This window comes from Papio anubis, chromosome 13, assembly GCF_008728515.1.
Source record: "Papio anubis isolate 15944 chromosome 13, Panubis1.0, whole genome shotgun sequence".
NCBI lineage: Eukaryota > Metazoa > Chordata > Mammalia > Primates > Cercopithecidae > Papio > Papio anubis.
Window position 1 is genome coordinate 74,794,862 of NC_044988.1, and position 23,604 is coordinate 74,818,465.

Below are 23,604 nucleotides of genomic sequence, written 5' to 3' on the forward strand. Positions count from 1 at the left end.
GAGACACGGTACTTAATGTCTGAAGGCTCATACTCATACTTTTGGGAATAGAGTCCTTTACTGTTCATGTCTGAAAACCATGTTTTCATTTTTTCAGGCTTAAAATTTGATTCAAAGTATATGAATTTCAGAGTGCGAGCTTGTAACAAGGCTGTGGCTGGAGAGTATTCTGATCCAGTGACTCTAGAGACCAAAGGTGAGATCAGTAACTCTTTATACAGCATAAAACAAAGCTTAGCAGCTGAAGTTATTCATAACTTTGTAACAGGAAACACTTCATGTTATGTTGAATTCCTTCTCTACTTCCCCTAGCCTAGCTTTCGCAACAGTAAGAATTTTAAGAAAGGGAAAATAGGACTACAGTAGTGTTTTTCATTGGGTTTTCCTATATGATTGTATTCATACAAATAAAATAGACTGAGATGATGATATTGTATTTTCTGGTGGACGCTTGATTTATACATTTCAATATATAAATAGGTAAGTATCACCGAGATTTGCCCAGAGTTTTCCCATAGAATGGATTAGTGGGGAATCAATACTGGGGAAGTATCTGTTTAGTTCAGGTCCTCTCTGTTTTCATGAATCTTATTGCAGCAGTTAACATTTATATAGTTTATTAATGGTTACAAAACACTTTCAATTCTTTATTAGATAATAAAGTCATCGAGAGATCAGTATGCTAGATATTATTGATATCCATATTGCAGATGAAAAAATAGTTTTAATATATTAAATGACTTTCCCATGATCCCTAGACCTAGTTTGGAAAGGTGTGAATAAGTATCCACTTCTGAGTTCTGTGCCATCCCTTACTATGAGCCTGGAACCTAGGTTCTTCTAGTCTCTGAGAGCAATTTGGATTTAATGAAAACTCCCTAGGGTAGCACACTTGAATACAGAGGATATTTTTAGGTATTTACCAATTTGAAGGTTATAATGCTGGAGACTTTCCCAGTTGTGAGATGATTATTGACTGGGTTTAATTCCAGAACCAGACTCTACACATTCTTGTAGGCACTTGGGACTTAAGGCATTCCACTGACCTCTAGTTCATATAGCATTTGAATAGGTTTACCTGCCAGAAATTTGATTGGATTTGGAGGATGAAAAAAAATCATATCAGAATAAAACAAAATATGAGGCCTATAATTTGTTGATGAGACAAACTCAGAAAAATGTTTGCTTCACAAAGGTCTAAAATAAAGTCTATCTTGAAGTAATTTGTTTGGATTAGCAAATGTTTTTATTTGAGAACTGAACTATAGGTAACTTAGCTAAGGAATGCAGTTACTCTGTATTACATGTTATCAAACTGAGATGTTACTGTGGTTTCTTAGAGGTTTTTACCATTTTAAAATACAGTCATATATAGGAAGATAATCTTTTCTATATACCTTGACCTGTTTTAGCCCATCAAGTAAAATTCATTACTATTATTATTCTTCCTCAAGGGCATCGTATTTTTAAAATTTCTTTTGTTTCTTTTCATTTACTCTTTATATTTAATGACCAAAGTTAGACCTAAATGTGGTGAATTATACATTTCTATGCAAATTCCATAGATACAGGAAAATTAATGACTGGCTTGTAGTTTTCTTCGAGCTAGGCTGGCTGCTCCTGTTAGCAATGTTTGGATGTTACTGGTCAAACTCTTAATCTTGGGGTTTGTAGAGAGAAACTAAGTTGATTCTAGGCCTTTTCAGCACTTCTTCACTGTTGAGTAAACCCTCTGCAGTAGGAATAGACTGAAACTCAACTCTGAGACCCATGGAACAGTGATTCTGACCTTCAGGGAGTTCCAGAATAAAGTTAGACTCCTACATGGCCATGAGTCACAGATTTTCTAGGGTTATTCCATAGCAGTAAGAGCTGCATAGGAAAAGTCCACATTTTTACAAATGACACACTGAACAGTTGTTTACCAATTTATTTGGCTTGTTGCAGCCTTTTTCAACCAACCAGTAGAAATTAGTGTATGGACAAAAAATGAGAGAGAAAGGAAGAAAGGTGGAGATTAAGTAGTTGAGCCTACTAAAATTTCATATGCTTCCACTTAAGGTTCTTGATATGGAAAATAGTGATCATTGTTTATTTCTGCCCTCCAACATGTGTAGCACTATTTCTTCTGGCATTGAAATTCTCAGAAGTAAAGAGTAATATAAGTTCTTATCACCAGAATATTTAGGGTATAAGTTATTTTCTTGTGAAGGTAAATGATATTAAATTACTAAATCACAAATTATTCTCCAACTTTAATTGATAGTGTCTATGATATAATTTTATAGTACCAAGAAAGCAGCCAGTGGCACAAAGTTAAACATGTGAAACATATCTGTACTCTGATTTTTGGTACTTTGTTTTCACAGACTCTTAAAGATATGGGAACCGGTATCTAGTTGTATTATAGGACTTAGGACTTATACAAGAGATAGGACCTCACTTTTGAGGCTAGTCTTTTTATTATTATTATTATTATTATTTTTAACTATAGAGTGTTATCTCTGTTACATTAAGGAGCTCTATAACTTAACTGAGGTCCCATAAAGGGGTAGTGTCCAAAAAGAAAGAGAGATATGAAAATGACACTCCTTAGGATTGAAACCCATGCCTTTTTGTTTGGATGCTGCGGTATTTGATAAGTCTGGTTTTAGGTGGTTTTCAATGGCACTATCTTTTTTTTTTTTTTTTTTACCACCTTTGACATCAGTATTGCTGGTGGCCCTTCTCTCCAGCATAACAAACATTAGGGGACAGCCTTAGGACTTCTTCCTTTTTTAAAAAAAACAGCCTTAGGATTTTAGCAAGCAGTTGAGAATTGGTGGCACCTTAGAGTTAAATCCAGTATTCTTTCTCAAAAATGTATTGCTCTCACATGCATTACCTAATGACTCATATATAGATGTTAACTTTATTAAGGCAGTTCATTCTTGGAAATGCAGGGTATCAGTGTTACATAATCCTAACCTTTTGACAACCTGTCTATTAAGGAATTCTATTTCTATTTTTACTAAAAAGCTGCATTATTTCTGCATTATCTCTTTTTTCTGTAAGTTCATTTCTGTTTACATACAGATTTTGAAAGCTGTGAACTTCCTTGTATTGTATGACATTTACTGGAAGCTCTGTGGTCAGTAGAGTTGTATTCAGAATGTTGTTTCATAAATAAAAACAATGAACAATAGCTCCAATACATAGTTGAAATTAAAGTGCTCTTTACAGAACAATAGGGGATAAAAGGATTGTTGATTCATTAGGTAAACAGATATGCATCATCAAACAACAAAATAAACACATAGAGAGTCGTAGTTCACAGACACACTGAAGCCTTAGCTAAATTAAGTAATATCCGTAAGTGAAACAGGGTTTTGTAAAGGGATACTGTATTTCTTAATATATACTAGAAGTTCGAACCTTTGGAGGGAAATAGAACTAACAGGCAGATTAGTTAGTAACTGTGTAATAGCTGATACCTTGCAAAATAAAGATTCCGAGAGTTATATTTTAAGATAAAAGGAATGGTGTGATCAGTCATGAATCAATACATTCTAATGATTTACCCTAAATTTCCAAGGAGGGAAGCGTATACCTTGCCTCAGTGATTTCCTAAATTAGCAGTTCTGAGTAAGTCTTGTGAAAAGTATAGATAATTCCTCAAAATATCAAATAATCTGGAAAGCATAGTTTTATGTTTTTTTTTTTGTTTTTTTTTTTTCATTTATGTGGTCCCTTTTCCCTCTGTACACTTGGTCATGTAAATTATCTGTCAGCTGGGCCAGTTTCCTTGTTCTGCCATCATGGCCTCAGTTTTTCCATGTTTGTCTTACTTTGAAACTGAGAGTTTAGGTATGAAATTATTAAATATTAGAGTATCAGAGAAAATGTGTATGCCAGGTTCTATAATTTTTTACACTATGTAACTTTATCCTTCTCCTTAATTCTTCCAGTTCCCCTTCCTATTTTGTCGTAACAGTCAACTGGTATCCTAATAACAGGAGATTTAGGTTACTGTGTACTCACTGAGATTTTAGTAGAATGAACAGCAGAAATGTCAGTGACCATGCAAGTACATTGTATTTGATTGGAGTATAGGATTTATTGAGAAGAATAATGGGAAATCAGATAAGAATTATAAATTACAGCCTGATTGTTGAGAATTTTAAGTGCTAGGATTATGAATTTGTACTTTATTTTCTGTATTCAGTATTGAATTGATTGAGTTAAAAATAATGTGATAGCTGTGTTTCAGAAAGTGGAGATATGCCATATTTTAAAAATATATTGAAATATTATCTTGAATAGCACTTAACTTCAATTTGGATAACTCCTCATCCCATTTGAACCTGAAAGTTGAAGATACCTGTGTAGAGTGGGATCCTACTGGAGGAAAAGGTCAAGAAAGTAAAATGAAAGGAAAAGAGAACAAGGGCAGGTAAGCTAGGCCATTAAATCTGCCATATGGACAAATGCTTCTACACTGGTTCTTACTTAACAATAACTTTCATTGAAATTCTTAGTCAATATACCTATGATATTTACAGTATATTGGTAGCACCAAAGTGAAGAATATAATACTATTTGTCAGTAGTTTAATATGTCATTAACATTTTTTGTTACTTTGTTTTAGTTTCATCCCTAATCCTCTTACACATTTTCATTTCAGTATTCCATTTCTTTGAAGTTATATATACAGAAACTTGAATTGCTTAGAAGAGGTTTCTAGTTTAATTCCTGAATTTTAGACTTATAGATCACCTATCTTACCTGCAGGTCTGGTCTGCACTAAATGACAGCGTTTAGCAGGTACAACCCTAGGGTCTTGCTTCTGATCAGCAACACAATGAACCTAAGCCGCAGGTTCGAGGGCCTTTTGTTATTGTCATAACTAACTTACTTAAATAAAGTCAAAGCATGTGAGCCTCTTTTTTAATAGAAGAAATTTTTGCTCAAACTGAAGATAAATGCCTTTGTGAGCTACAATAACAAAAATGAATCCCCAAAAATTCCTCAGCAGGCCTTTAATCTGATTTTGTTATAAGCTGTTAAATTTAAGTTATAAAACAGTTTCTTAACAGTTGCCTGTTTTTATCTGACAGTGTCCATGTTACTTCACTGAAGAAACATACAAGGTGATGATCTATGTCTGTCTAGTTCTAGGACTTAGTATAATCTAGCTTGGCTGATTAAAAAAACTTTAATTTTTTCTTTTAACCAATAAGCAGAAGCCATTGCGGCAGCCTTCATAAGCTAAAATACTGCTCTGTGTAGACTGTATTGGTAGCTTATGTTTTGAATTTACATTGTAGTGTGCTGCATATTATTTGGATTATATTGTATATGGTAACAAAGTAAGCTCTGCTTTAAAGTCTTTCTTGAATTTTTTTTCCTTATCTGATTTATTTTTATGCTTTTACTCATACCTGGCATCTTTCTTGTTGTACTGAATAATATTCACTAGTCTAACATTATAGCTTCGCTTTTATTTGTATTTGACACACAGCAGGTTTGAAGAGTTCTCTATTTTATAATAATTAGGCAGTTTCAGAATCAACAAGGATAAAAAATAAAGGTCATTGCTAAAATTGTCAAGACAGTTCCAGAAAGATGAATTGTTTCAATTTGCATGAGTAATATAATGCTTATTTGAAGATACTACATATGTTTACTGGAAACCAGGATGTATTCTCTTTTCAAAATTATCTTCCTCTTCTTTTCAGTTTATGTACTTGGTATTGGGAAAAGTGATTTTATAGTGTATGATAAATTGGAAAATGCTGAATTTAACAGTCTATGAATAGACTACATATTTGTGATTTAAGGTTATATTATTTCTTTCTCCCTTCCTACTTTTTAAGAGTATTTTACATATAGGCTACTTGTGGAATGTTATATGCATTTATATATTCTTTCCATAAATATTTGTTCACTATAGGATGTCTGCTGGATGTTATAGGATTTATAGGGATAAACACTGTCTGCTTTCAAGAAATTTGCCCTAACTTATGTAGATGAGATGTATGTGCAAATAGCAATAATGCAAGGTAGACATATGTACAATGGTAAGTGTGAATAAAGGTGCTCAGAGGAAGAAAGATGCCCAGAGCTACCAGATGTTGAGGTGGTTAGGTAGGATAGTCAAACTAAAAGTAATAATCAAACATTTATTGATTTGCTGTGATAGTATAAGCAAGAGGCCACAAAGGAAAGAATACTCACTCCCCCATTGTTCAGTTTTTCCCAACAGAATGGCACTGGGTGAAGGTCACGTAAATCAACACAGATCACAAGTAGTGGATCTTCTCACTGCAGCAAGCCCCAAACAAAAGGCTCCTGCCAGTTTATGGACCTGAGAGCCAAGAAGGTGGGCAGTGAGGGCTAAAATGGGAAAAATACTGAAACAGAGGGGAGAAAAATATTTTCAGACCATCACTCCTCCCCTGACTTCTGCCCTAAAGGAGTTTTATGCAGAGACACCTGAAAAGCAACTCAGCCTAGGGCCTCTCTCCAGGAAGAGGACCTCTGAATAGAGGTGCCTAGGGTAGGATTGCAGATACGGTGTACGATCATGATGGGGAGAAGAGTGGAACTGCAACTCTCTCTCGAAACTACAGTGCACTAGCTGTGCACCAAGTCTGGTGTGAGGAGGGCAGCTCACCCTACCCTGTGCCCCGACCCTGCCTCATCAACGCCTGCCTATGCTTAGGCCTGAAAGATCACACACAGGGCGCATGCATGTCACTAGACGGCACGCCTGCCTTCTTTCCAGGAGAATTTCCCAAGGACTGCTGCCTGGAAGCTTATGGCTAATGTGGAGCTGACTGTAGTTTGCCAAATTAAGAAAATGCCCCGGGCATTCTTAGGAAGAAAGATGTGCCAGATTTGATCTTTAAGATGGCTGAATAGGAACAGCTCCGGTCTGCAGCTCCCAGCAAGATAGATGCAGAAGGCAGGTGATTTCTGCATTTCCAACTGAGGTACCCGGTTCATCCCGTTGGGACTGGTTGGACAGTGGGTGCAGCACATAGAGGGCGAGCTGAAGCAGGGTAGAGCGTGGCCTCACCCAGGAAGTGCAAGTGGTTGGGGATTTTTCTCCCCAACGCAAGGGAAACCGTGAGGGACAGAGCCTGAGGAACCCTGCACTCCAGCTCAGATACTGCACTTTTCCCACAGTCTTCACAACCCGCAGACCAGGAGATCCCCTCCGGTGTCTACCCCACCAGGGCCCTGGGTTTCAGGCACAAAACTGGGTGGCCTTTTTGGCAGACACCAAACTAGCTGCAGAAGTTTTTTTTTTTTTTTTTTTCCCATACCCCAGTGGCACCTGAAATGCCAGTGAGACAGAACCGTTCACTCCCCTGGAAAGGGGGCTGGAACCAGGGAGCCAAGTGGTCTGGCTCAGCGGGTCCCACCCCCTCAGAACCCAGTAAACTAAAATCCACTGGCTTGAAATTCTTGCTGCCAGCACAGCAGCAGTCTGAGATTGACCTGGAATGCTCCAGCTTGGTGCGGGGAGGGGCGTCCGCCATTGCTGAGGCTTGGGTAGGTGGTTTTCCCCTCACAATGTAAACAAAGCTGCTGGGAAGTTCGAACTGGGTGGAGGCCACTGCAGCTCAGCAAGGCCACTGTGGCCAGACTGCTAGATTTCTCCTCTCTGAGCAAGGCATCTCTGAAAAAAAGGCAGCAGCCCCAGTCAGGAACTTATAGATAAAACCCCCATCTCCCTGGGACAGAGCACCTGGGGGAAGGGGCGATTGTGGGCACAGCTTCAGCAGACTTAAATGTCCCTGCCTGATGGCTCTGAAGAAAGCAGTGGACCTCCCAGCACAGCGTTCAAGCTCTGCTAAGGGTCAGACTGCCTCCTCAAGTGGGTCCTTGACCCCCGTGAATCCTGACTGGGAGATACCTCCCAGTAGGGGCTGATAGACACCTCATACAGAAGAGCTCTGGATGGCATCTGGTAGGTGCCCCTCTGGGACGAAGCTTCCAGAGGAAAGAGGCAGCAGTCTTTGCTGTTCTGCAGCCTCCGCTGGTGATACCCAGGCAAACAGGGTCTGGGGTGGACCTCCAGCAAACTCCAGCAGACTTGCAGCAGAGGGACCTGACTGTCAGAAGGAAAACTAACAAACAGAAAGGAATAGCACATCCACTCAAAGACCCCATCTGAAGGTCACCAACATCAAAGACAAAAGGTAGATACATCCACAAAGATGGGAGAAATCAGCACAAAAAGGCCGAAAATTCCAAAAGCCAGAATGCCTCTTCTCCTCCAAAGGATCACAACTCCTCGCCAGCAAGGGAACAAACCTGGATGAAGAATGAGTTTGATGAATTGACAGAAGCAGGCTTCAGAAGGTGAGTAATAACTAACTCCTCCGAGCTAAAGGAGCATGTTCTAACCCAATGCAAGGAAGCTAAGAACCTTGAAAAAAGGTTAGAAGAATGACTGACTAGAATAACCAGTTTAGAGAAGAACATAAATGACCTGATGGAGCTGAAAAACACAGCACGAGAACTTCGTGAAGTGTACACAAGTATGAATAGCCGAATCAATCAAGTGGAAGAAAGGATATCAGAGATTGAAGATCAACTTAATGAAATAAAGCAAGAAGACAAGATTAGAGAAAAAAGAATAAAAAGGAATGAACAAAACCTCCAAGAAATATGTGAAAGGACCAAATCTACATTTGATTGGTGTACCTGAAAGTCACAGGGAGAATGGAACCAAGTTGGAAAACACTTTTCAGGATATTATCCAGAACTTCCGCAACCTAGCAAGACAGGCCAACATTCAAATTCAGGAAATAAAGAGAACACCACAAACATACTCCTGAAGAAGAGCAACCCCAAGACGCATAATCGTCAGATTCAACAAGGTTGAAATGAAGGAAAAAATGTTAGGGAAGCCAGAGAGAAAGCTTGGATTACCCACAAAGGGAAGCCCATCAGACTAACAGCAGATCTTTCTGCAGAAACCCTACAAGCCAGAAGAGAGTGGGGGCCAATATTCAACACTCTTAAAGGAAAGAATTTTCAACCCAGAATTTCATATCCAGCCAAACTAAGCTTCATAAGCGAAGGAGAAATAAAATCCTTTACAGACAAGTAAATGCTGAGAGATTTTGTCAGCACCAGGCCTGCCTCACAAGAGCTCCTGAAGGAAGCACTAAACAGTGAAAGAACAATCAGCACCAACCACTGCAAAAACATACCAAATTGTGCAGACTATCAAGACTATGAAGAAACTGCATCAACTAATGGGCAAAATAACCAGCTAGCATTATAATGACAGGATCAAGTTCACACACAACAATATATTAACCTTAAATGTAAACAGGCTAAGTGCCCCAATTAAAAGACACAGGCTGGCAAACTGGATAAAGAGTCAAGACCCATCAGTGTGCTGTATTCATGAGACCCATCTTACATGCAAAGACAAACATAGGCTCAAAATAAAGGGATGGAGGAATATTTATGAAGCAAATGAAAGAAAGAAAAAATCAGGAGTTGCAATCCTAATCTCTGATAAAACACGCTTTAAACCAACAAAGATCAAAAGAGACAAAGAAGGGCATTACATAATGGTAAAGGGATCAATGCAACAAGAAGAGCTAACTCTCTTAAATATATATGCAGCCAACACAGGAGCACCTAGATTCATAAAGCAAGTTCTTAGAGACCTACAAAGAGACTTAGACTCCCACACAGTAATAGTGGGAGACTTTAACACCCCACTGTCAATATTAGATCAATGAGACAGAGAATTAACAAGGATATTCAGGACTTGAACTCGGCTCTGGACCAAGCAGACCTAATAGACATCTACAGAACTCTCCACCCCAAATCAACAGAATATACATTCTTATCAGCACCTCATCACACTTATTCTAAAATTGACCACATAATTGGAAGTAAAACACTCCGCAGAAAATGTAAAAGAATGGAAATCATAACAGTCAGTCTCTCAGACCACAGGGCAATCAAATTAGAACTCAGGATTAAGAAACTCATTTAAAACCACACAACTACATGGAAACTGAACAACCTGCTCCTGAATGACTACTGGGTAAATAGCAAAATGAAGGCAGAAATAAAGATGTTCTTTGAGACCATTGAGAACGAAGACACAATGTACCAGAATCTCTGGGACACATTTAAAGCAGTGTGTAGAGGGAAATTTATAGCACTAAATGCCCACAAGAGAAAGTAGGAAATATCTAAAATTGACACCCTAACGTCACAATTAAAAGAACTAGAGCAGCAACAGCAAACAAATTCAAAAGCCAGCAGAAGACAAGAAATAACTAAGATCAGAGCAGAACTGAAGGAGATAGAGACACTAAAATTCCTTAAAAAAAATCAATGAATCCAGGAGCTGGTTTTTTGAAAACATCAACAAAATAGATAGACCACTAACCAGACTAATAAAGAAGAAAAGAGAACAATCAAATAGATGCAATAAAAAATGATATAGGAGATATCACCATTGATCCCAGAGAAATACAAACTACCATCAAAGAATACTATAAACACCTCTATGCAAATAAACTAGAAAATCTAGAATGGATAAATTCCTGGACACATACACCCTCCCAAGTCTAAACAAGGAAGAAATCGAATCCCTGACTAGACCAATAACAAATTCTGAAATTGAGGCAGTAATTAATAGCCTAGCAACCAAAAAAAGTCCAGGACCAGATGGATTCACAACCGAATTCTACCAGAGGCAAAAGAGGAGCTGGTGCCATTCCTTCTGAAACTATTCCAAACACAAGAAAAAGACAGACTCCTCCCTAACACATTTTATGAGGCCAGCGTCATCCTGATACCAAAACCTGGCAGACAACAAAAAAAGAAAATTTCAGGCCAATATCCCTGATGAACACAATGCGAAAATCCTCAATAAAATACTGGCAAACTGAATCCAGCAGCCCATCAAAAAGCTTATCCATCATGATCAAGTCGGCTTCATCCCTAGGATGCAAGGCTGGTTCAACATATGCAAATCAATAAACGTAAGCTATCACATAAACAGGTCAAATGACAAAAACCACATGATTATCTTAATAGATGCAGAAAAGGCCTTCAACAAAATTCAACACCCCTTTATGCTAAAAACTCTCAATAAACTGGGTATCGATGGAACGTATCTCAAAATAATAAGAGCTATTTATGACAAAACGACAGCCAGTATCATACTGAATGGGCAAAAACTGGAAGCATTTCTTTTGAAAACTGGCACAAGACAAGGATGCCCTCTCTCACCACTCCTATTCAACATAGTATTGAAAGTTCTGCCTAGGGCAGTCAGGCAAGAGAAAGAAATAAAGCGTATTCAAATAGGAAGCGAGGAAGTCAAATTGTCTCTGTTTGCAGATGACATGATTGTTTATTTAGAAAACCCCATTGTTTCAGCCCCAAATCTCCTTAAGCTGATAAGCAACTTCAGCAAAGTGTCATGATTCAAAATCAATGTGCAAAAATCAAAAGCACTCCTATACACCAATAACAGACAGAGAGCCAAATCATGAGTGAACTCTCATTCACAATTGCTACAAAGAGAATAAAGTACTTAGGAATACAACTTACAAGGGATATGAAGGATGTCTTTAAGGAGAACTACAAACCACTGCTCAAGGAAATAAGGGAGGACACAAACAAATGGAAAAACATTCCCCGCTCATGGATAGGAAGAATCAACATCGTGAAAATGGCCATACTGCCCAAAGTAATTTATAGATTCAGTGCTATCCCCATCAAGCTACCATTTGACTTGCTTCACAGAATTGGCGAAAGCTACTGTGAACTTCATATGGAACCAAAAAAGAGCCCTCATAGTGAAGACAATCCTAAACAAAAAGAACAAAGCTAGAGGCATTATGCTACCTGACTTCAAACTGTACTACAAGGCTGCAGTAACCAAAACAGCATGGTACTGGTACCAAAACAGATACATAGACCAACGGAGCAGAACAGAGATCTCAGAAATAAAACCACACATCTACAACCATCTCGTCTTTGATAAACCTGACACAAACAAGCAATGGGGAAAAGATTCCCTATTTTGTAAATGGTGTTGGGAAAACTGGCTAGCCATATGCAGAAAACTAAAACTGGACCCCTTCCTTACACCTTATACAAAAATTAACTTAAGATGGATTAAAGACTTAAACATAAGACCTAAAACCATAAAAACCCTAGAAGAAAACCTAGGCAATCCCATTCAGGACATAGGCATGGGCAAAGACTTCATGTCCAAAATACCAAAAGCAATGACAACAAAAGCCAAAATTGACAAATGGAGTCTAATTAAACTAAAGAGCCTCTGCACAGCAAAAGAAACTATCATCAGAATGAACAGGCACCCTACAGAATGGGAGAAAAATTTTGCAATCTATCCGTCTGACAAAGGGCCAATATCCAGAATCGCCAAAGAACTTAACCAAGTTTACAAGAAAAAACAGCCCCATCGAAAAGTGGGCAAAGGATATGAACAGACACTTGTCAAACATATGCTAACAAACATACGAAAAAATGCTCATCATCACTGGTCATTAGAGAAATGCAGATCAAAACCACAATGAGATACCTTCTCATGCCAATTAGAATGGTGATCATTAAAAAGTCAGGAAACAACAGATACTGGAGAGGATGTGGAGAAATAGGAACTCTTCTACACTGTTGGTGGAAGTGTAAATTAGTTCAGCCATTGTGGAAGACAGTGTGGCAATTCCTCAAGGATCTAGAGCTAGAAATACCATTTGACCCAGCAGTCCCATTACTGGATATATACCCAAAGGATTTATAAATCATGCTGCTATAAAGTCACATTGCACACGTATGTTTATCAGGGCACTATTCACAATAAAAAGACTTGGAACCAATTCAAATGTCCATCAATGATAGACTGGATAAAGAAAATGTGGCACATATACACCATGGAATACTATGCAGCCATAAAAAAGGATGAGTTCATGTCCTTTGCAGGGACATGGATGAAGCTGGAAATCATCATTCTCAGAAACTATGACAAGAACGGAAAACCAAACACCACATGTTCTCACTCATAAGTGGGAGTTGAACAATGAGAACACATGGACAGAGGGAGGGGAACATCACACCCTGGGGCCTGTCAGGGGGTGGGTGCCTAGGGGCGGAATAGCATTAGGAGAAATACCTAAGGTAGGTGACTGGTTGATGAGTGCAGCAAACCACCATGGCACGTGTATGCCTATGTAACAAAACTGCACATTCTGCACATGTACCCCAGAACTTTAAGTATAATAATTTTAAAAAAGAGAAAAAAAAATCACACACGGGATTTGGGCCTGGAGCTGGAGTCCTCCGACAGGTTATTTAGCCTGATAGAATTTGGAGGACTTTCATTAAAGAAGTGGTATTTAGGCTGGTTTTTGAGCAAGTGGGAAAATGTGTGGTTAGACTTGCACTGAAAGGGGGAACCACCATAGCAAAGGCACTGAAGTATATGGTGTGAGTTTAAACAACATTTTGGCTGGTATATTTGGCTATATAGTGATCTCTAGGGGTGAGAAGGCTAGAAAGGCAGATTGGGACTAAATCAGGAACCAGAATGTCATGCTAAGTCGTTTGTAAGTAGTATAGAAGCACATGAAGATTTTTAAATAAAGGAATCAGAGTTAGCTTTATCTTATAATAATGAGCAAGATGAATTGGACAGTAAAGAAATTATTTGGGAAGCTAGTAAAACAACCCAGACTAGAGGTAGCTGAAGAGCCTTACTTAAATTCAGATAGTTAAGTGGCCAGGGTGTCCTTTAGAGAAGTGGGGTGAGGGAGGGGATGGGAGGAGATCACGCTTGACATAAAACTTACTATAAGTTGTTTCTTGAAAAAGTGACTTAGGATTGGAAGTCTGGAATGCTGCAATGGAAGAGTTTTTGTTATTTAACTTTTCTCTGAAATTAAAGTACCAATGTCAATAGTTATGTCTGTTTTTCTTTTCTCCATGCTTCCCTTTATTTCTTTACTACTGGTAAGTTACAGATTTTTAAAAATTGTTTATCTGGTTATCAAAAGAGTTCTTAATACATTTTGAAGCAGTGCCAAGTGACATTTTTCTCTTTATTTATATGACGTTCACTTTCTATTTGTTGCCCTGAGTTACTTGGGAAATATTTTTCAGAGTGCATGTTTCCTCTCAGCAGACACGCTGACCCACCAATTGGAGAGGTAAACTATCAGTATATTTTGAAAAAGTTTCCTGATTGTTTCTGATTCTGTTGTGCCTTTTCAATTGACAATCGTTGATGTATTACAAAATGCCAAAGGCCGTTGTTTTTCCAATTTAGTACTTTGGCTCAGGAAGATACAGGTGGTCCTTAATTGATAATACCACATATTCTATTTACTCAGCTGAGCTCATTGTAGTCAGATATTGTACACTTACTCTGTACTGAGGATACAGGGATGAGATGTGGTTCCTAGCAACAGTTAGTCCCCTTCCCTCGGGTACTCCATAGTCAAGTTCCTCACTTGCCGTAGCAAACAAGCACCAAGGGTGCCGTATGATAGATTGTGTAAAACCTGTCTTTTTATCACCCTTTTAATCCCTGCTCCTTGATAGGGGAGTTTTGCTGTGTTTTACCTCAGTGGCTCCTAGCCCAGATGAACAGCAAAATCCTGAAATTCTTAATTTAAAAACACAGACATGTGTTTCTCAAGCCTGCCCTCCAGTATCTGATTTAGTAGTTTATGGTTAAGTCCTGGTAATTTGCATTTTTAAAAGTTCCCCAAGTGGTTCTGATGTGCAGCTGGGTTTGAGAACCACTGGTTTGGCTCATTTAATTCCTCCTCACTCCTGACTACACGTTTACTTTAACCTCTCATCTCCTTTCATTTGATTCTTACCTAGTTAGCCAAAACAAAATCTTGTTGACTTTCTTTGCTGTTTCTCAACTGAATAGCAACCATAGTCATGACTGTTAATGGTAAGATAGTACTAGCAATACTAAAAAACATTGGGGTTTAAAGTGAAGTTAGATATAATGAAGAGCTAGTGTTCTCAGGTTATTGTATCCCATCTGCCTTCTCTAGTTACAAAAGTAATTTTTCACAAATACTGACATGATTAATTAAAACTGTGTTCGTTTTTGTATAGTTACCAATATTTGCAGTTGAATAACTTGAGTGGAGGAAGATTAATATGCAGTCAATTTATGAATTGGTGACTTGATGAACTGGGCTTTGGTGACCTCTGCACTCATTTTTTTAAGGGGAGAATGTACTTTCATTTCAGATAATCTCATATGAACTTTTGGAGAATAACTGTCAACCACATGAAGTTCTTTTATTACATAGGTGTTCTGGAGACCTAAAAGCTTTTTTGTTATAATTTACATACCATGTTGAAACAATTTTACTTTTGCCTTCTTCCTTTTCATGTCTTCTTTTAATGTTGCATCTAAAACATTGGTTTTTCACACCTTTTTAAAAAAAAGCAACAGCATGGTTTCTTTCATGAAATATTTCCAGAAGCCTAATCCGAAAAGAGAAAAGTATAGCTGGTTAAAAGAGGGAGGAAGCCCTAAAGCTGGCTTCTTCCCATAGTACCTCTGTGGCATCTGTGGATTCCTTTGAGTTCAGCACATGGTTTAAAAAGCCATTGATTTCAAGAGTCTTTGCCCTTCACAAGATCAGGAAAATAGAGCTACCTGTACTATTTTTTTAAACTTTGAGGCAAATATAATGTTTTCCCCTGAGCTTAAGATAAAGCTTTTGAAAACATACGACCTTTTGTAATCAGGCTTTTAACATTCTCTATCAGCTTATATAAAATGAATCGGAAAGAAAATTATGATGCAGTTATTTTTTCCTGAGTTACCAGTTGACAATGTTTGCAGTTTTACTTTCTTACTAGTTAATGACTCTTAAAAGTATTGTATAAGTATCAACTTAGAATACATGTTCATCCCAAACCTTGAAAAAGTGAAAACAGGTATTTTTGTTATTCAGAATAAAGAGTATAAATGTTTAGTAATTTTTATTTGTTTCTATCCCTCATTTTGGAGATCTCAACAACTATTCTGGAACTTCCCCCCTCACATTCTGTTTTGCTGTCCCCCACCCAATAGCAAGAAACTACTGCCTACCTTAGCACAAGTTTCACAGAAATTTTAATCTACCTATCCACATTCAGCTTTGTTCATGCTATCTGTTCAAACAGAACCTATAGTCAGTTTTCAATTGTCTTTTTAAAGAAATATCTTTATACAAAGGACCTTTGAAATCCCTTGGGAAGACTTAAACTAAGTCATGTGAGTGTTATAGTTCTAGACTTACACTTTTGCTGCTTAATATTATACACTAAAAAGGAGACAGTTGAAGTGGTCCTGAGTTCTTCAAAATTTGTCTAATAAATCTGCTTTCTGACAGCAAGACAACATTTAAATAATGCAGAACGAAGTCACTGAATCATATGAAATGAATCATATGAAATGACTTTAAGTTTTACCTGTATTCTTGCTTTGCCTTTGTCAGGGATTTCTATTCTAGTATTCATAGCTTATATTAAAATCTACTAAGTTGATTTTAGGAAGAAAATTTCTAGTGCTATGTTAGAAAAAAAGTGTTTTTATTTCTAATTTGTGGTGAGAATATAGTTATCCCCATATCCCCTAAATAATTTTAGGATAATCTTGACCAAAAAATCTTTTCTTAAATGTAGTAATTCAGTATAATTAAAATGTTATTTTGAAAACATCTTTGGGACTTAATCTATTTTGAGTTTTTGAAAGTTAGCAAACATTCCAATACTCTCCAGTTTTCCATATATCATATAATTTGATATAAGAGGAAGTCAAGGTGGATCTTGGCTATTTGAGTAGGAGAAATGCTTGATAATACTTTTTATTATCCTGTGCATGGATTTGGACAATTGCCATTTCCATCTTTTTTTTTTTTTTTTTTGAGATGGAGTCTAGCCCTGTCACCCAGGCTGGAATGCAGTGGCATGATCTGGGCTCACTGCAACCTCTGCCTCCCGGGTTCAAGCGATTCTCCTGCCTGAGCCTCCCAAGTAGCTGGGATTACAGGCACCCACCACCATGCCCAGCTAATTTTTGTATTTTTAGTAGATGCAGGGTTTCACTGTGTTGCCCAGGCTGGTCTTGAACTCCTGACTTCGTGCTCCGCCTGTCTCAGCCTCCCAAATTGCTGGGATTAGAATTGTGAGCCACCGCCTGCAGCCCCCCACCCCGCCACCTTTTTTTTAGACGGAGTTTCGCTCTTCTTGCCTAGGCTGGAGTGCAATGGTGCGATCTTGGCTCATGGCAACCTCTGCCTCCTGGGTTCAAGTGGTTCCCCTGCCTTAACCTCCTGAGTAGCTGGGATTACCGGCATGCGCCACCACGCCCTACTAATTTTGTATTTTTAGTAGACATGGGGGTTTCTCCATGTTAGATAGGCTGGTCTCAAACTCCCGACCTCAGGTGATCTGCCCGCCTTGGCACCTCCCAAAGTGCTGGGATCACAGGCGTGAGCCACCACGCCCGGTCGCCATTTCTATTTTTAAGAAGTTAAGATTCAGAGCAAAAATACTCACTGCTTATAAAAAGAGTTATTTAGTCAGGATTATAAGAAGGAACCTATCTTTGCCTTTATTTACCTGCAAAAAAAGTAAGCTGTAACTCATTATCTTTCTTGAGTCCTTTTTTCTTTAGTAAGTCTTGTCACATTTTAGCATTGTTTGTTTCAGCCATATGTTCTTTGTGTAAGCCTTGCTCAGTCTGCATGCCATTAGTGTTTTCAGCCTGCTTTGTATTGATAGCTTCTTACATTTCAGTGTTTATAATTGACAGTGCTGTTTAATAATAGTTCGGATCAAATTGAATGGTCGTTATTTCTATAACATAATGAGAAATCTTTTCAGAGGTTCCTTCCATGATTTCTAGTTGTAGTTTATGAAACATTTACAATATAAAATATTTGTTTTTCTTTTTTCTTTTTGTTTATATAGAAGTGGTACACCATCCCCAAAACGAACATCTGTAGGCTCCAGGCCACCAGCAGTAAGAGGCAGTAGAGATCGTTTTACTGGAGAATCGTACACGGTGCTGGGTAGGACAAAATATAATTGTTTTTCATTATCTCAGATTAAAGGCATCACAATCACACTGGTGGACTTTCCACTCAAAGTGGCTATCTGTATATTGAATAAATCTTTGCAAGAAGTTCCTCCCAATTGAAACCTAATTACTTTGGGGAGTTTTCAAATTGTCTTATTATTATTGATACTTTAAAAACTCTACTTCAGCTTACATAGTGTTCCCACATCTTTATATATAAGCCTGGAGGGGGGATAGTAAGGAAGAAAACCTCTGAAACATTTTATATTCAGAAGAATATTACTAAACATAAAGGTAAAGTTAGAGCAGGTACTCAGCATTTAGTGTCTGTGTGTTAACATGATTATTCTTACAGGAAAAGTACTTGAATAAAAATTTTTGTGTCATTTTTTTGGGACGAGTGATAGGTAAAACTATGTGACTCATAAGGAAGAGAAGAGAGTCAAATCTACCTTTCTGATCTTTTGTAGGAGACACTGCTATTGAAAGTGGACAACATTATTGGGAGGTCAAGGCCCAGAAGGACTGTAAATCCTACAGTGTGGGAGTAGCATACAAAACGTTGGGGAAATTTGACCAATTGGGAAAGACAAACACTAGTTGGTGTATCCATGTCAACAACTGGCTACAAAACACATTTGCAGCAAAGCATAATAATAAAGTCAAAGCTTTGGATGTTACTGTTCCTGAAAAAATAGGTGTATTTTGTGATTTTGATGGGGGTAAGTTTATTTTCTTATAGGTTATTTCTTCATAGTTGCTTGCATTTCAGTACCTTTCACTGGTGATCATCTATACAGGATTTCCATTAGTATTGTGGTAAGGACATTTTGATCAGGTAGGCTTTTGATCATCATCAAAATCTCAGTTCTAGAATTGACTGGAATGGTATATGTGATGTCTGCCTGGAGCCCTACAAAAGCTCTCATTTATACTATACTAAGTCTGAAAGATTTTGCTAATTTTAGTCTTCAGCACTAACATTTCTTCTGTCCATTTTAATTCCTTCCTTACCATGTTTTATTACCTACCTCTAAAGAGTGATAGTCAGAATTTTCTAGTTGAAGTAGACCTTAGAAATTACCTAACCCAGGATGGAATACCCCATTTTACATGACATGATTATTACACATTGCATGCCTATATGAAAACACCTCTTGTACTGTACTGCATAAATATACACACCTACTATGTACCTACAAAAATTTAAAAAATTTCAAGAAGATACCAGAGCCATATTTTCTACTATTCTAGTAAACATAAGCTATACAGCAATTATTTACTGTGCCAAACCACATCAAACTTGAAATGAATGGAATGTTCTTAATTTTCAAGTTGCTATCTTTAAAGGTATTCTTCAGAATGACTTGTAATATCTTTACAGGGGCCAAAGGGGTTTCCCCTCAATATCAGCATTTCTTTACTTACAAAATTATTAACACATTGTAGTCTAATCCAAAAAAGAAAAGACATTACTCCATCTGCTACACAGTATGAAATTCTTATTACACTATCTCTGCAGGTAGTTGCCACTCCTGTGCCTGAAGAACTTTTAATGTGAAGTTTACTGTCTTAGAAAGCAGCCTGTTTCATTGTTGGACAGCTCTTGGTTAGAAGATTTTTCTTAAGTTGACTCACATTGTCTCCCTATAACTTCAGAAACTGTTTCTCTTAATTTTTCCCATCTGAATAAACACAGAATTATGTTTCCTCATTCATATTCACACGATAATCCTTATTTATGAAAAATTACAGGTACTAACATCGCTTTTCTTGCCCTGTTTTTCCAGACCATATATTCCATTATTAGCTGCCCCTGTTAAAATTTAATTTTTCCAAGTCTTTATAATCTCCTATGGCGGTCTACTATGTCAGTGTTTTTCTTAAAGGTTGGTTGTTAGAGTGGAACACATGACCTCTGACCAACAAAGGACAGTAATTTGGCTGTGCTATTTGTAATAGTATGACTTAGCACGCTGACCAATATTGAGCTTGTCCAAAAGATCTAATCCATTAGATCTTTTTTCATGGCATTATGTCAAATTGTCTTTTTTTTCTTTTATTAGGCAGTTTAGGATTTTGTTTTGTTGTTGTTGTTGTTGTTGTTAGGTTTTTTTTTTTTTTTTTTTTTTTTGAGACGGAGTCTTACTCTGTTGCTCAGGCTAGAGTGCAGTGGCTCAATCTCAGCTCACTGCAACCTCCGCCTCCCAGGTTCCAGCGATTCTCCTGCCTCAGCCTCCTGAGTAGCTGGGATTACAGGCACGTGCCACCATGCCTGGCTAATATTTGTATTTTTAGTAGAGATGGGGTTTCACCATGCTGGCCAGGCTGGTCTCAAACTCCTGACCTCAAGTGATCCACCTGCCTCAGCCTCCCAAATTGCAGGGATTACTGGCATGAGCCACCATGCCCAGCCAGTTTAGGGTTTTTAAAAATAACTCAGTGTTATATATAATGCAAATGAAGACTATTACATTTATCCTTTTTTAGTTTCATCTTATTGATTTGGCCCAAATTTCCCCTCCTCTTAAAATCATCTAAACTTGATATTTATATTTTGGAAAAATTTTAAAGCTCATTGAATTAGTTATTTCATAAACATATTCTCTACAGTTATCTAATGTATAATAATTTTGAAGATGACATAATATTGAACTAAAGTAATTCCCTAGATGTTTTTTCTCCAAATTGACACTTAAGCTAATACCAAATTTTATTATTTTAGTAGTATCATGCCCAAATAATTCTATGAGCTATCAATTAATTTATTCAAAAAAGGAGAAAAAGTAATTTTGGCTTGATTTATTTTTGGTGATGACATGTTAGCTTTGCTGTGTTTTTTGTTTTTTAACTTATTTGCCTTGAATCAGTTAAATCATTTTCCTCAGGATAAATGGCAAATTTATTAGCACACATTTTTTTTTTCTTTTTCAACTACCAAGGCAACATTTGCTTATCTTCTTTCTCCTTTCCCATACTCTGTGAGTCCACAAAGGCAGTAGTGAGATTTTAGTCTAGAGCATAACATATGGCAAGAGGAAGTTGTATTGTGGAATAGGATCAGATTCTGAGAGCCTGGAAAAATAATAATGGACTGGTCTTTAGTAGTGGGGAGGGGTGGTTCTGCATATTTTAGAACACTATAGTCATAAGATAATCTAGTTTTAGAAATATTAGAGAGTCAGTGGTTAAAGATGGAAGAGCTTGAAAGCATAGTGAGCATAAGACTTTTCAGGAAGCAGTCTTCAAGTGGTGTAGAGCAGGACTGAGTCTCTTGTTAGCTATTAAACCCTTATTGCCTGGCTAGTGCTTTTCACATAGAAAGCCCTTAATAAGTGTTGAGTAACTGGCAACAAGCATCTGAGCAGTGGAGAATTAAGAATGGATTTGACAGTAGAATTCATAGGAGTTAGTAACTAAATACAGATCAGCTGAGGAGAGGCAGTTGAAGATGACTTTGAGGTTCCAGCCAGTGTGATCATTAGGATGACCGTGTCAACAGGATAGGGAACATAGAGTTTTGGGGGGAAATGAAATGCCAGCAGGATAACCATGTGGCATGTTTAGCAAGCATTTTGAAATTCAGTGCTAGAATTCAGCAGTTAAGTAGAGCTGACGCTAAATATTTGAGACAGCATTACAGAATTGCTGTGGAAGACTGTATAGGACAATATATTTAAGCATTACTGTTCTGCTATTTACTCACTTTGTGATCATATGTACTGTTCTGCTGTTTACCAACTTTGAGATCAAAGTACTGGGTACTTTACATACATTACCTCAATTAAACAACCTACATAATAGTGTGCATAAATACTAGTTTCCTTTATCTTCCTCTTTGGTGGCAGTTGATTTATTAAGGAAGCATTATATAGAGAAAAGAGCGTGGACAAAGCAGCTACATTTAGAACAGGAAGAAAAGGAGGAGATTGCGAAGTTATCCCTATGGTTATGATACAAACCGAGGGAATGGTCATCAGAGAAGAGTTTCAAGAAGTGATAACAGTTGTAAGGAGGCCATTTGGTTGTACAGTTTAGGAGGTCAGACAGACAGCTTTTATTAGGGCATGATCCTATTGAAATATATACCGTGAGGTGATTTTAAAAATTAACAAAGCAGGTCAGGCATAGTGGCTTATGCTTGTAATCCTAGCACTTTGGGAGACTGAGGTGGAGAATTGCTTGAGCTCAGGAGTTCAAGACCAGCTTATACAAAATAACAAGACCCCGCCTCTATTAAAAAAATTAACAAAATTGAAGCAATGATAATTATACTGTGATTTCAGAGACTGGAGTATCAGTATGGCATCAGGTAGATAGAAGACAAGGTTTAATAGAGTACACTTTAAGTGGTGATTAGGATTTGGGCAGAGAGGCTGGTTACGGGAAAAATAAGGAGGAAGAAATGGTCTTGGTTTACACTGGGCTAATGAAACCATTTGTTAAATACTGATCAAATAAAGAAATAGTTTGTAGTAAATAAGTAGAATAGTGCCAGATTTTAGAGGTATTATGGAGGTCTTGAAAACCAGGGGAAGAAAATTGGATTGGGTTTTTCCTTAAGCATTTGTCCTTATGATTTTGAAGTGGGAATAATTAATCCAGTCCTCAAAGTTTATAACAAAAATTAATGTCAACTTATATATTATTTTTTACATGATTATGCACTAGAATTAATTAAATGTTACAATTTTTGTATAATAAATTAGGCTTTTTTTCCTTCTTTTTTAGGTCAACTTTCATTCTATGACGCAAATTCAAAACAGTTGCTATATTCCTTTAAGACAAAATTTACTCAGCCAGTACTACCTGGTTTCATGGTTAGTATGTTTTATATTTTATATATACCTAACTTATATTTTACTTGGTTTGGCAACTTTAAGGAGAATATTCTATATCGTATATTTGGAGAAGGAGTATATTTTATTTTTTCTTCATATTCTTCTCCCTTTCCCCAATTCACCCTCTCCCAAATCTGTGATTGTTTTTATATATATTTTGGTATATTTTATTGAAGTTAATGTTAATACATGAAGTACACAAATCATAAATATGTAGTTTGATGATTTTTTTAAGACGGCACTCATGTATGTAACTAGCACCTAGAACATTACGAGAACCTCAGAAGCCCCCTCTAGTGCCCATTTCCAGTCCCTAATGGCCCTTCTCCAGTGTTAACACTGTATTAACTTTTAATATCCTAAATTTACTTTTCTTCCTTTTCAGTTTTATATAAACAGAATCATACAGTATCTTTTTGACTCAACATTATGCTTGTGAGATTAATCCATATTCTATGTGGTTATAGTTCATTCTCATAGCTGTATAGTTTTCCATTCTGTGACTATATCAATTGATTTATACATTTTAATTTAGTTGGATATGTGGGTGGTTTCCATTTGCGGGCTTATACATTTGCTATGAATGTTTTTGTTCATATCTTTTGATAAATGTATGTGTATATTTCCATTGAGTATATACCTATGATTGGAGTTGCTAGATCA

At 37.3% G+C, this 23,604-nt stretch overlaps 1 protein-coding gene across 7 annotated transcripts in view; it reads left to right on the forward strand.

The window, feature by feature from the left end:
* The window catches only part of FSD1L (fibronectin type III and SPRY domain containing 1 like), a 96,105-nt gene that overhangs the window by 62,456 nt on the left and 10,045 nt on the right, over positions 1-23,604 (forward strand). For 4 of the 7 annotated variants that reach the window (XM_017949667.3, XM_009188370.4, XM_017949670.3 and 1 more), the window contains 6 exons: positions 98-196; positions 4,303-4,432; positions 5,097-5,129; positions 17,992-18,092; positions 18,571-18,822; positions 22,832-22,920. In XM_017949667.3, coding sequence (XP_017805156.1) covers positions 98-196; positions 4,303-4,432; positions 5,097-5,129; positions 17,992-18,092; positions 18,571-18,822; positions 22,832-22,920 — 704 coding nt within the window. The remainder of the gene's footprint in view (positions 1-97; positions 197-4,302; positions 4,433-5,096; positions 5,130-17,991; positions 18,093-18,570; positions 18,823-22,831; positions 22,921-23,604) is intronic. The other 3 variants (XM_017949671.3, XM_017949673.3, XM_017949672.3) reach the window with 2 other exon arrangements.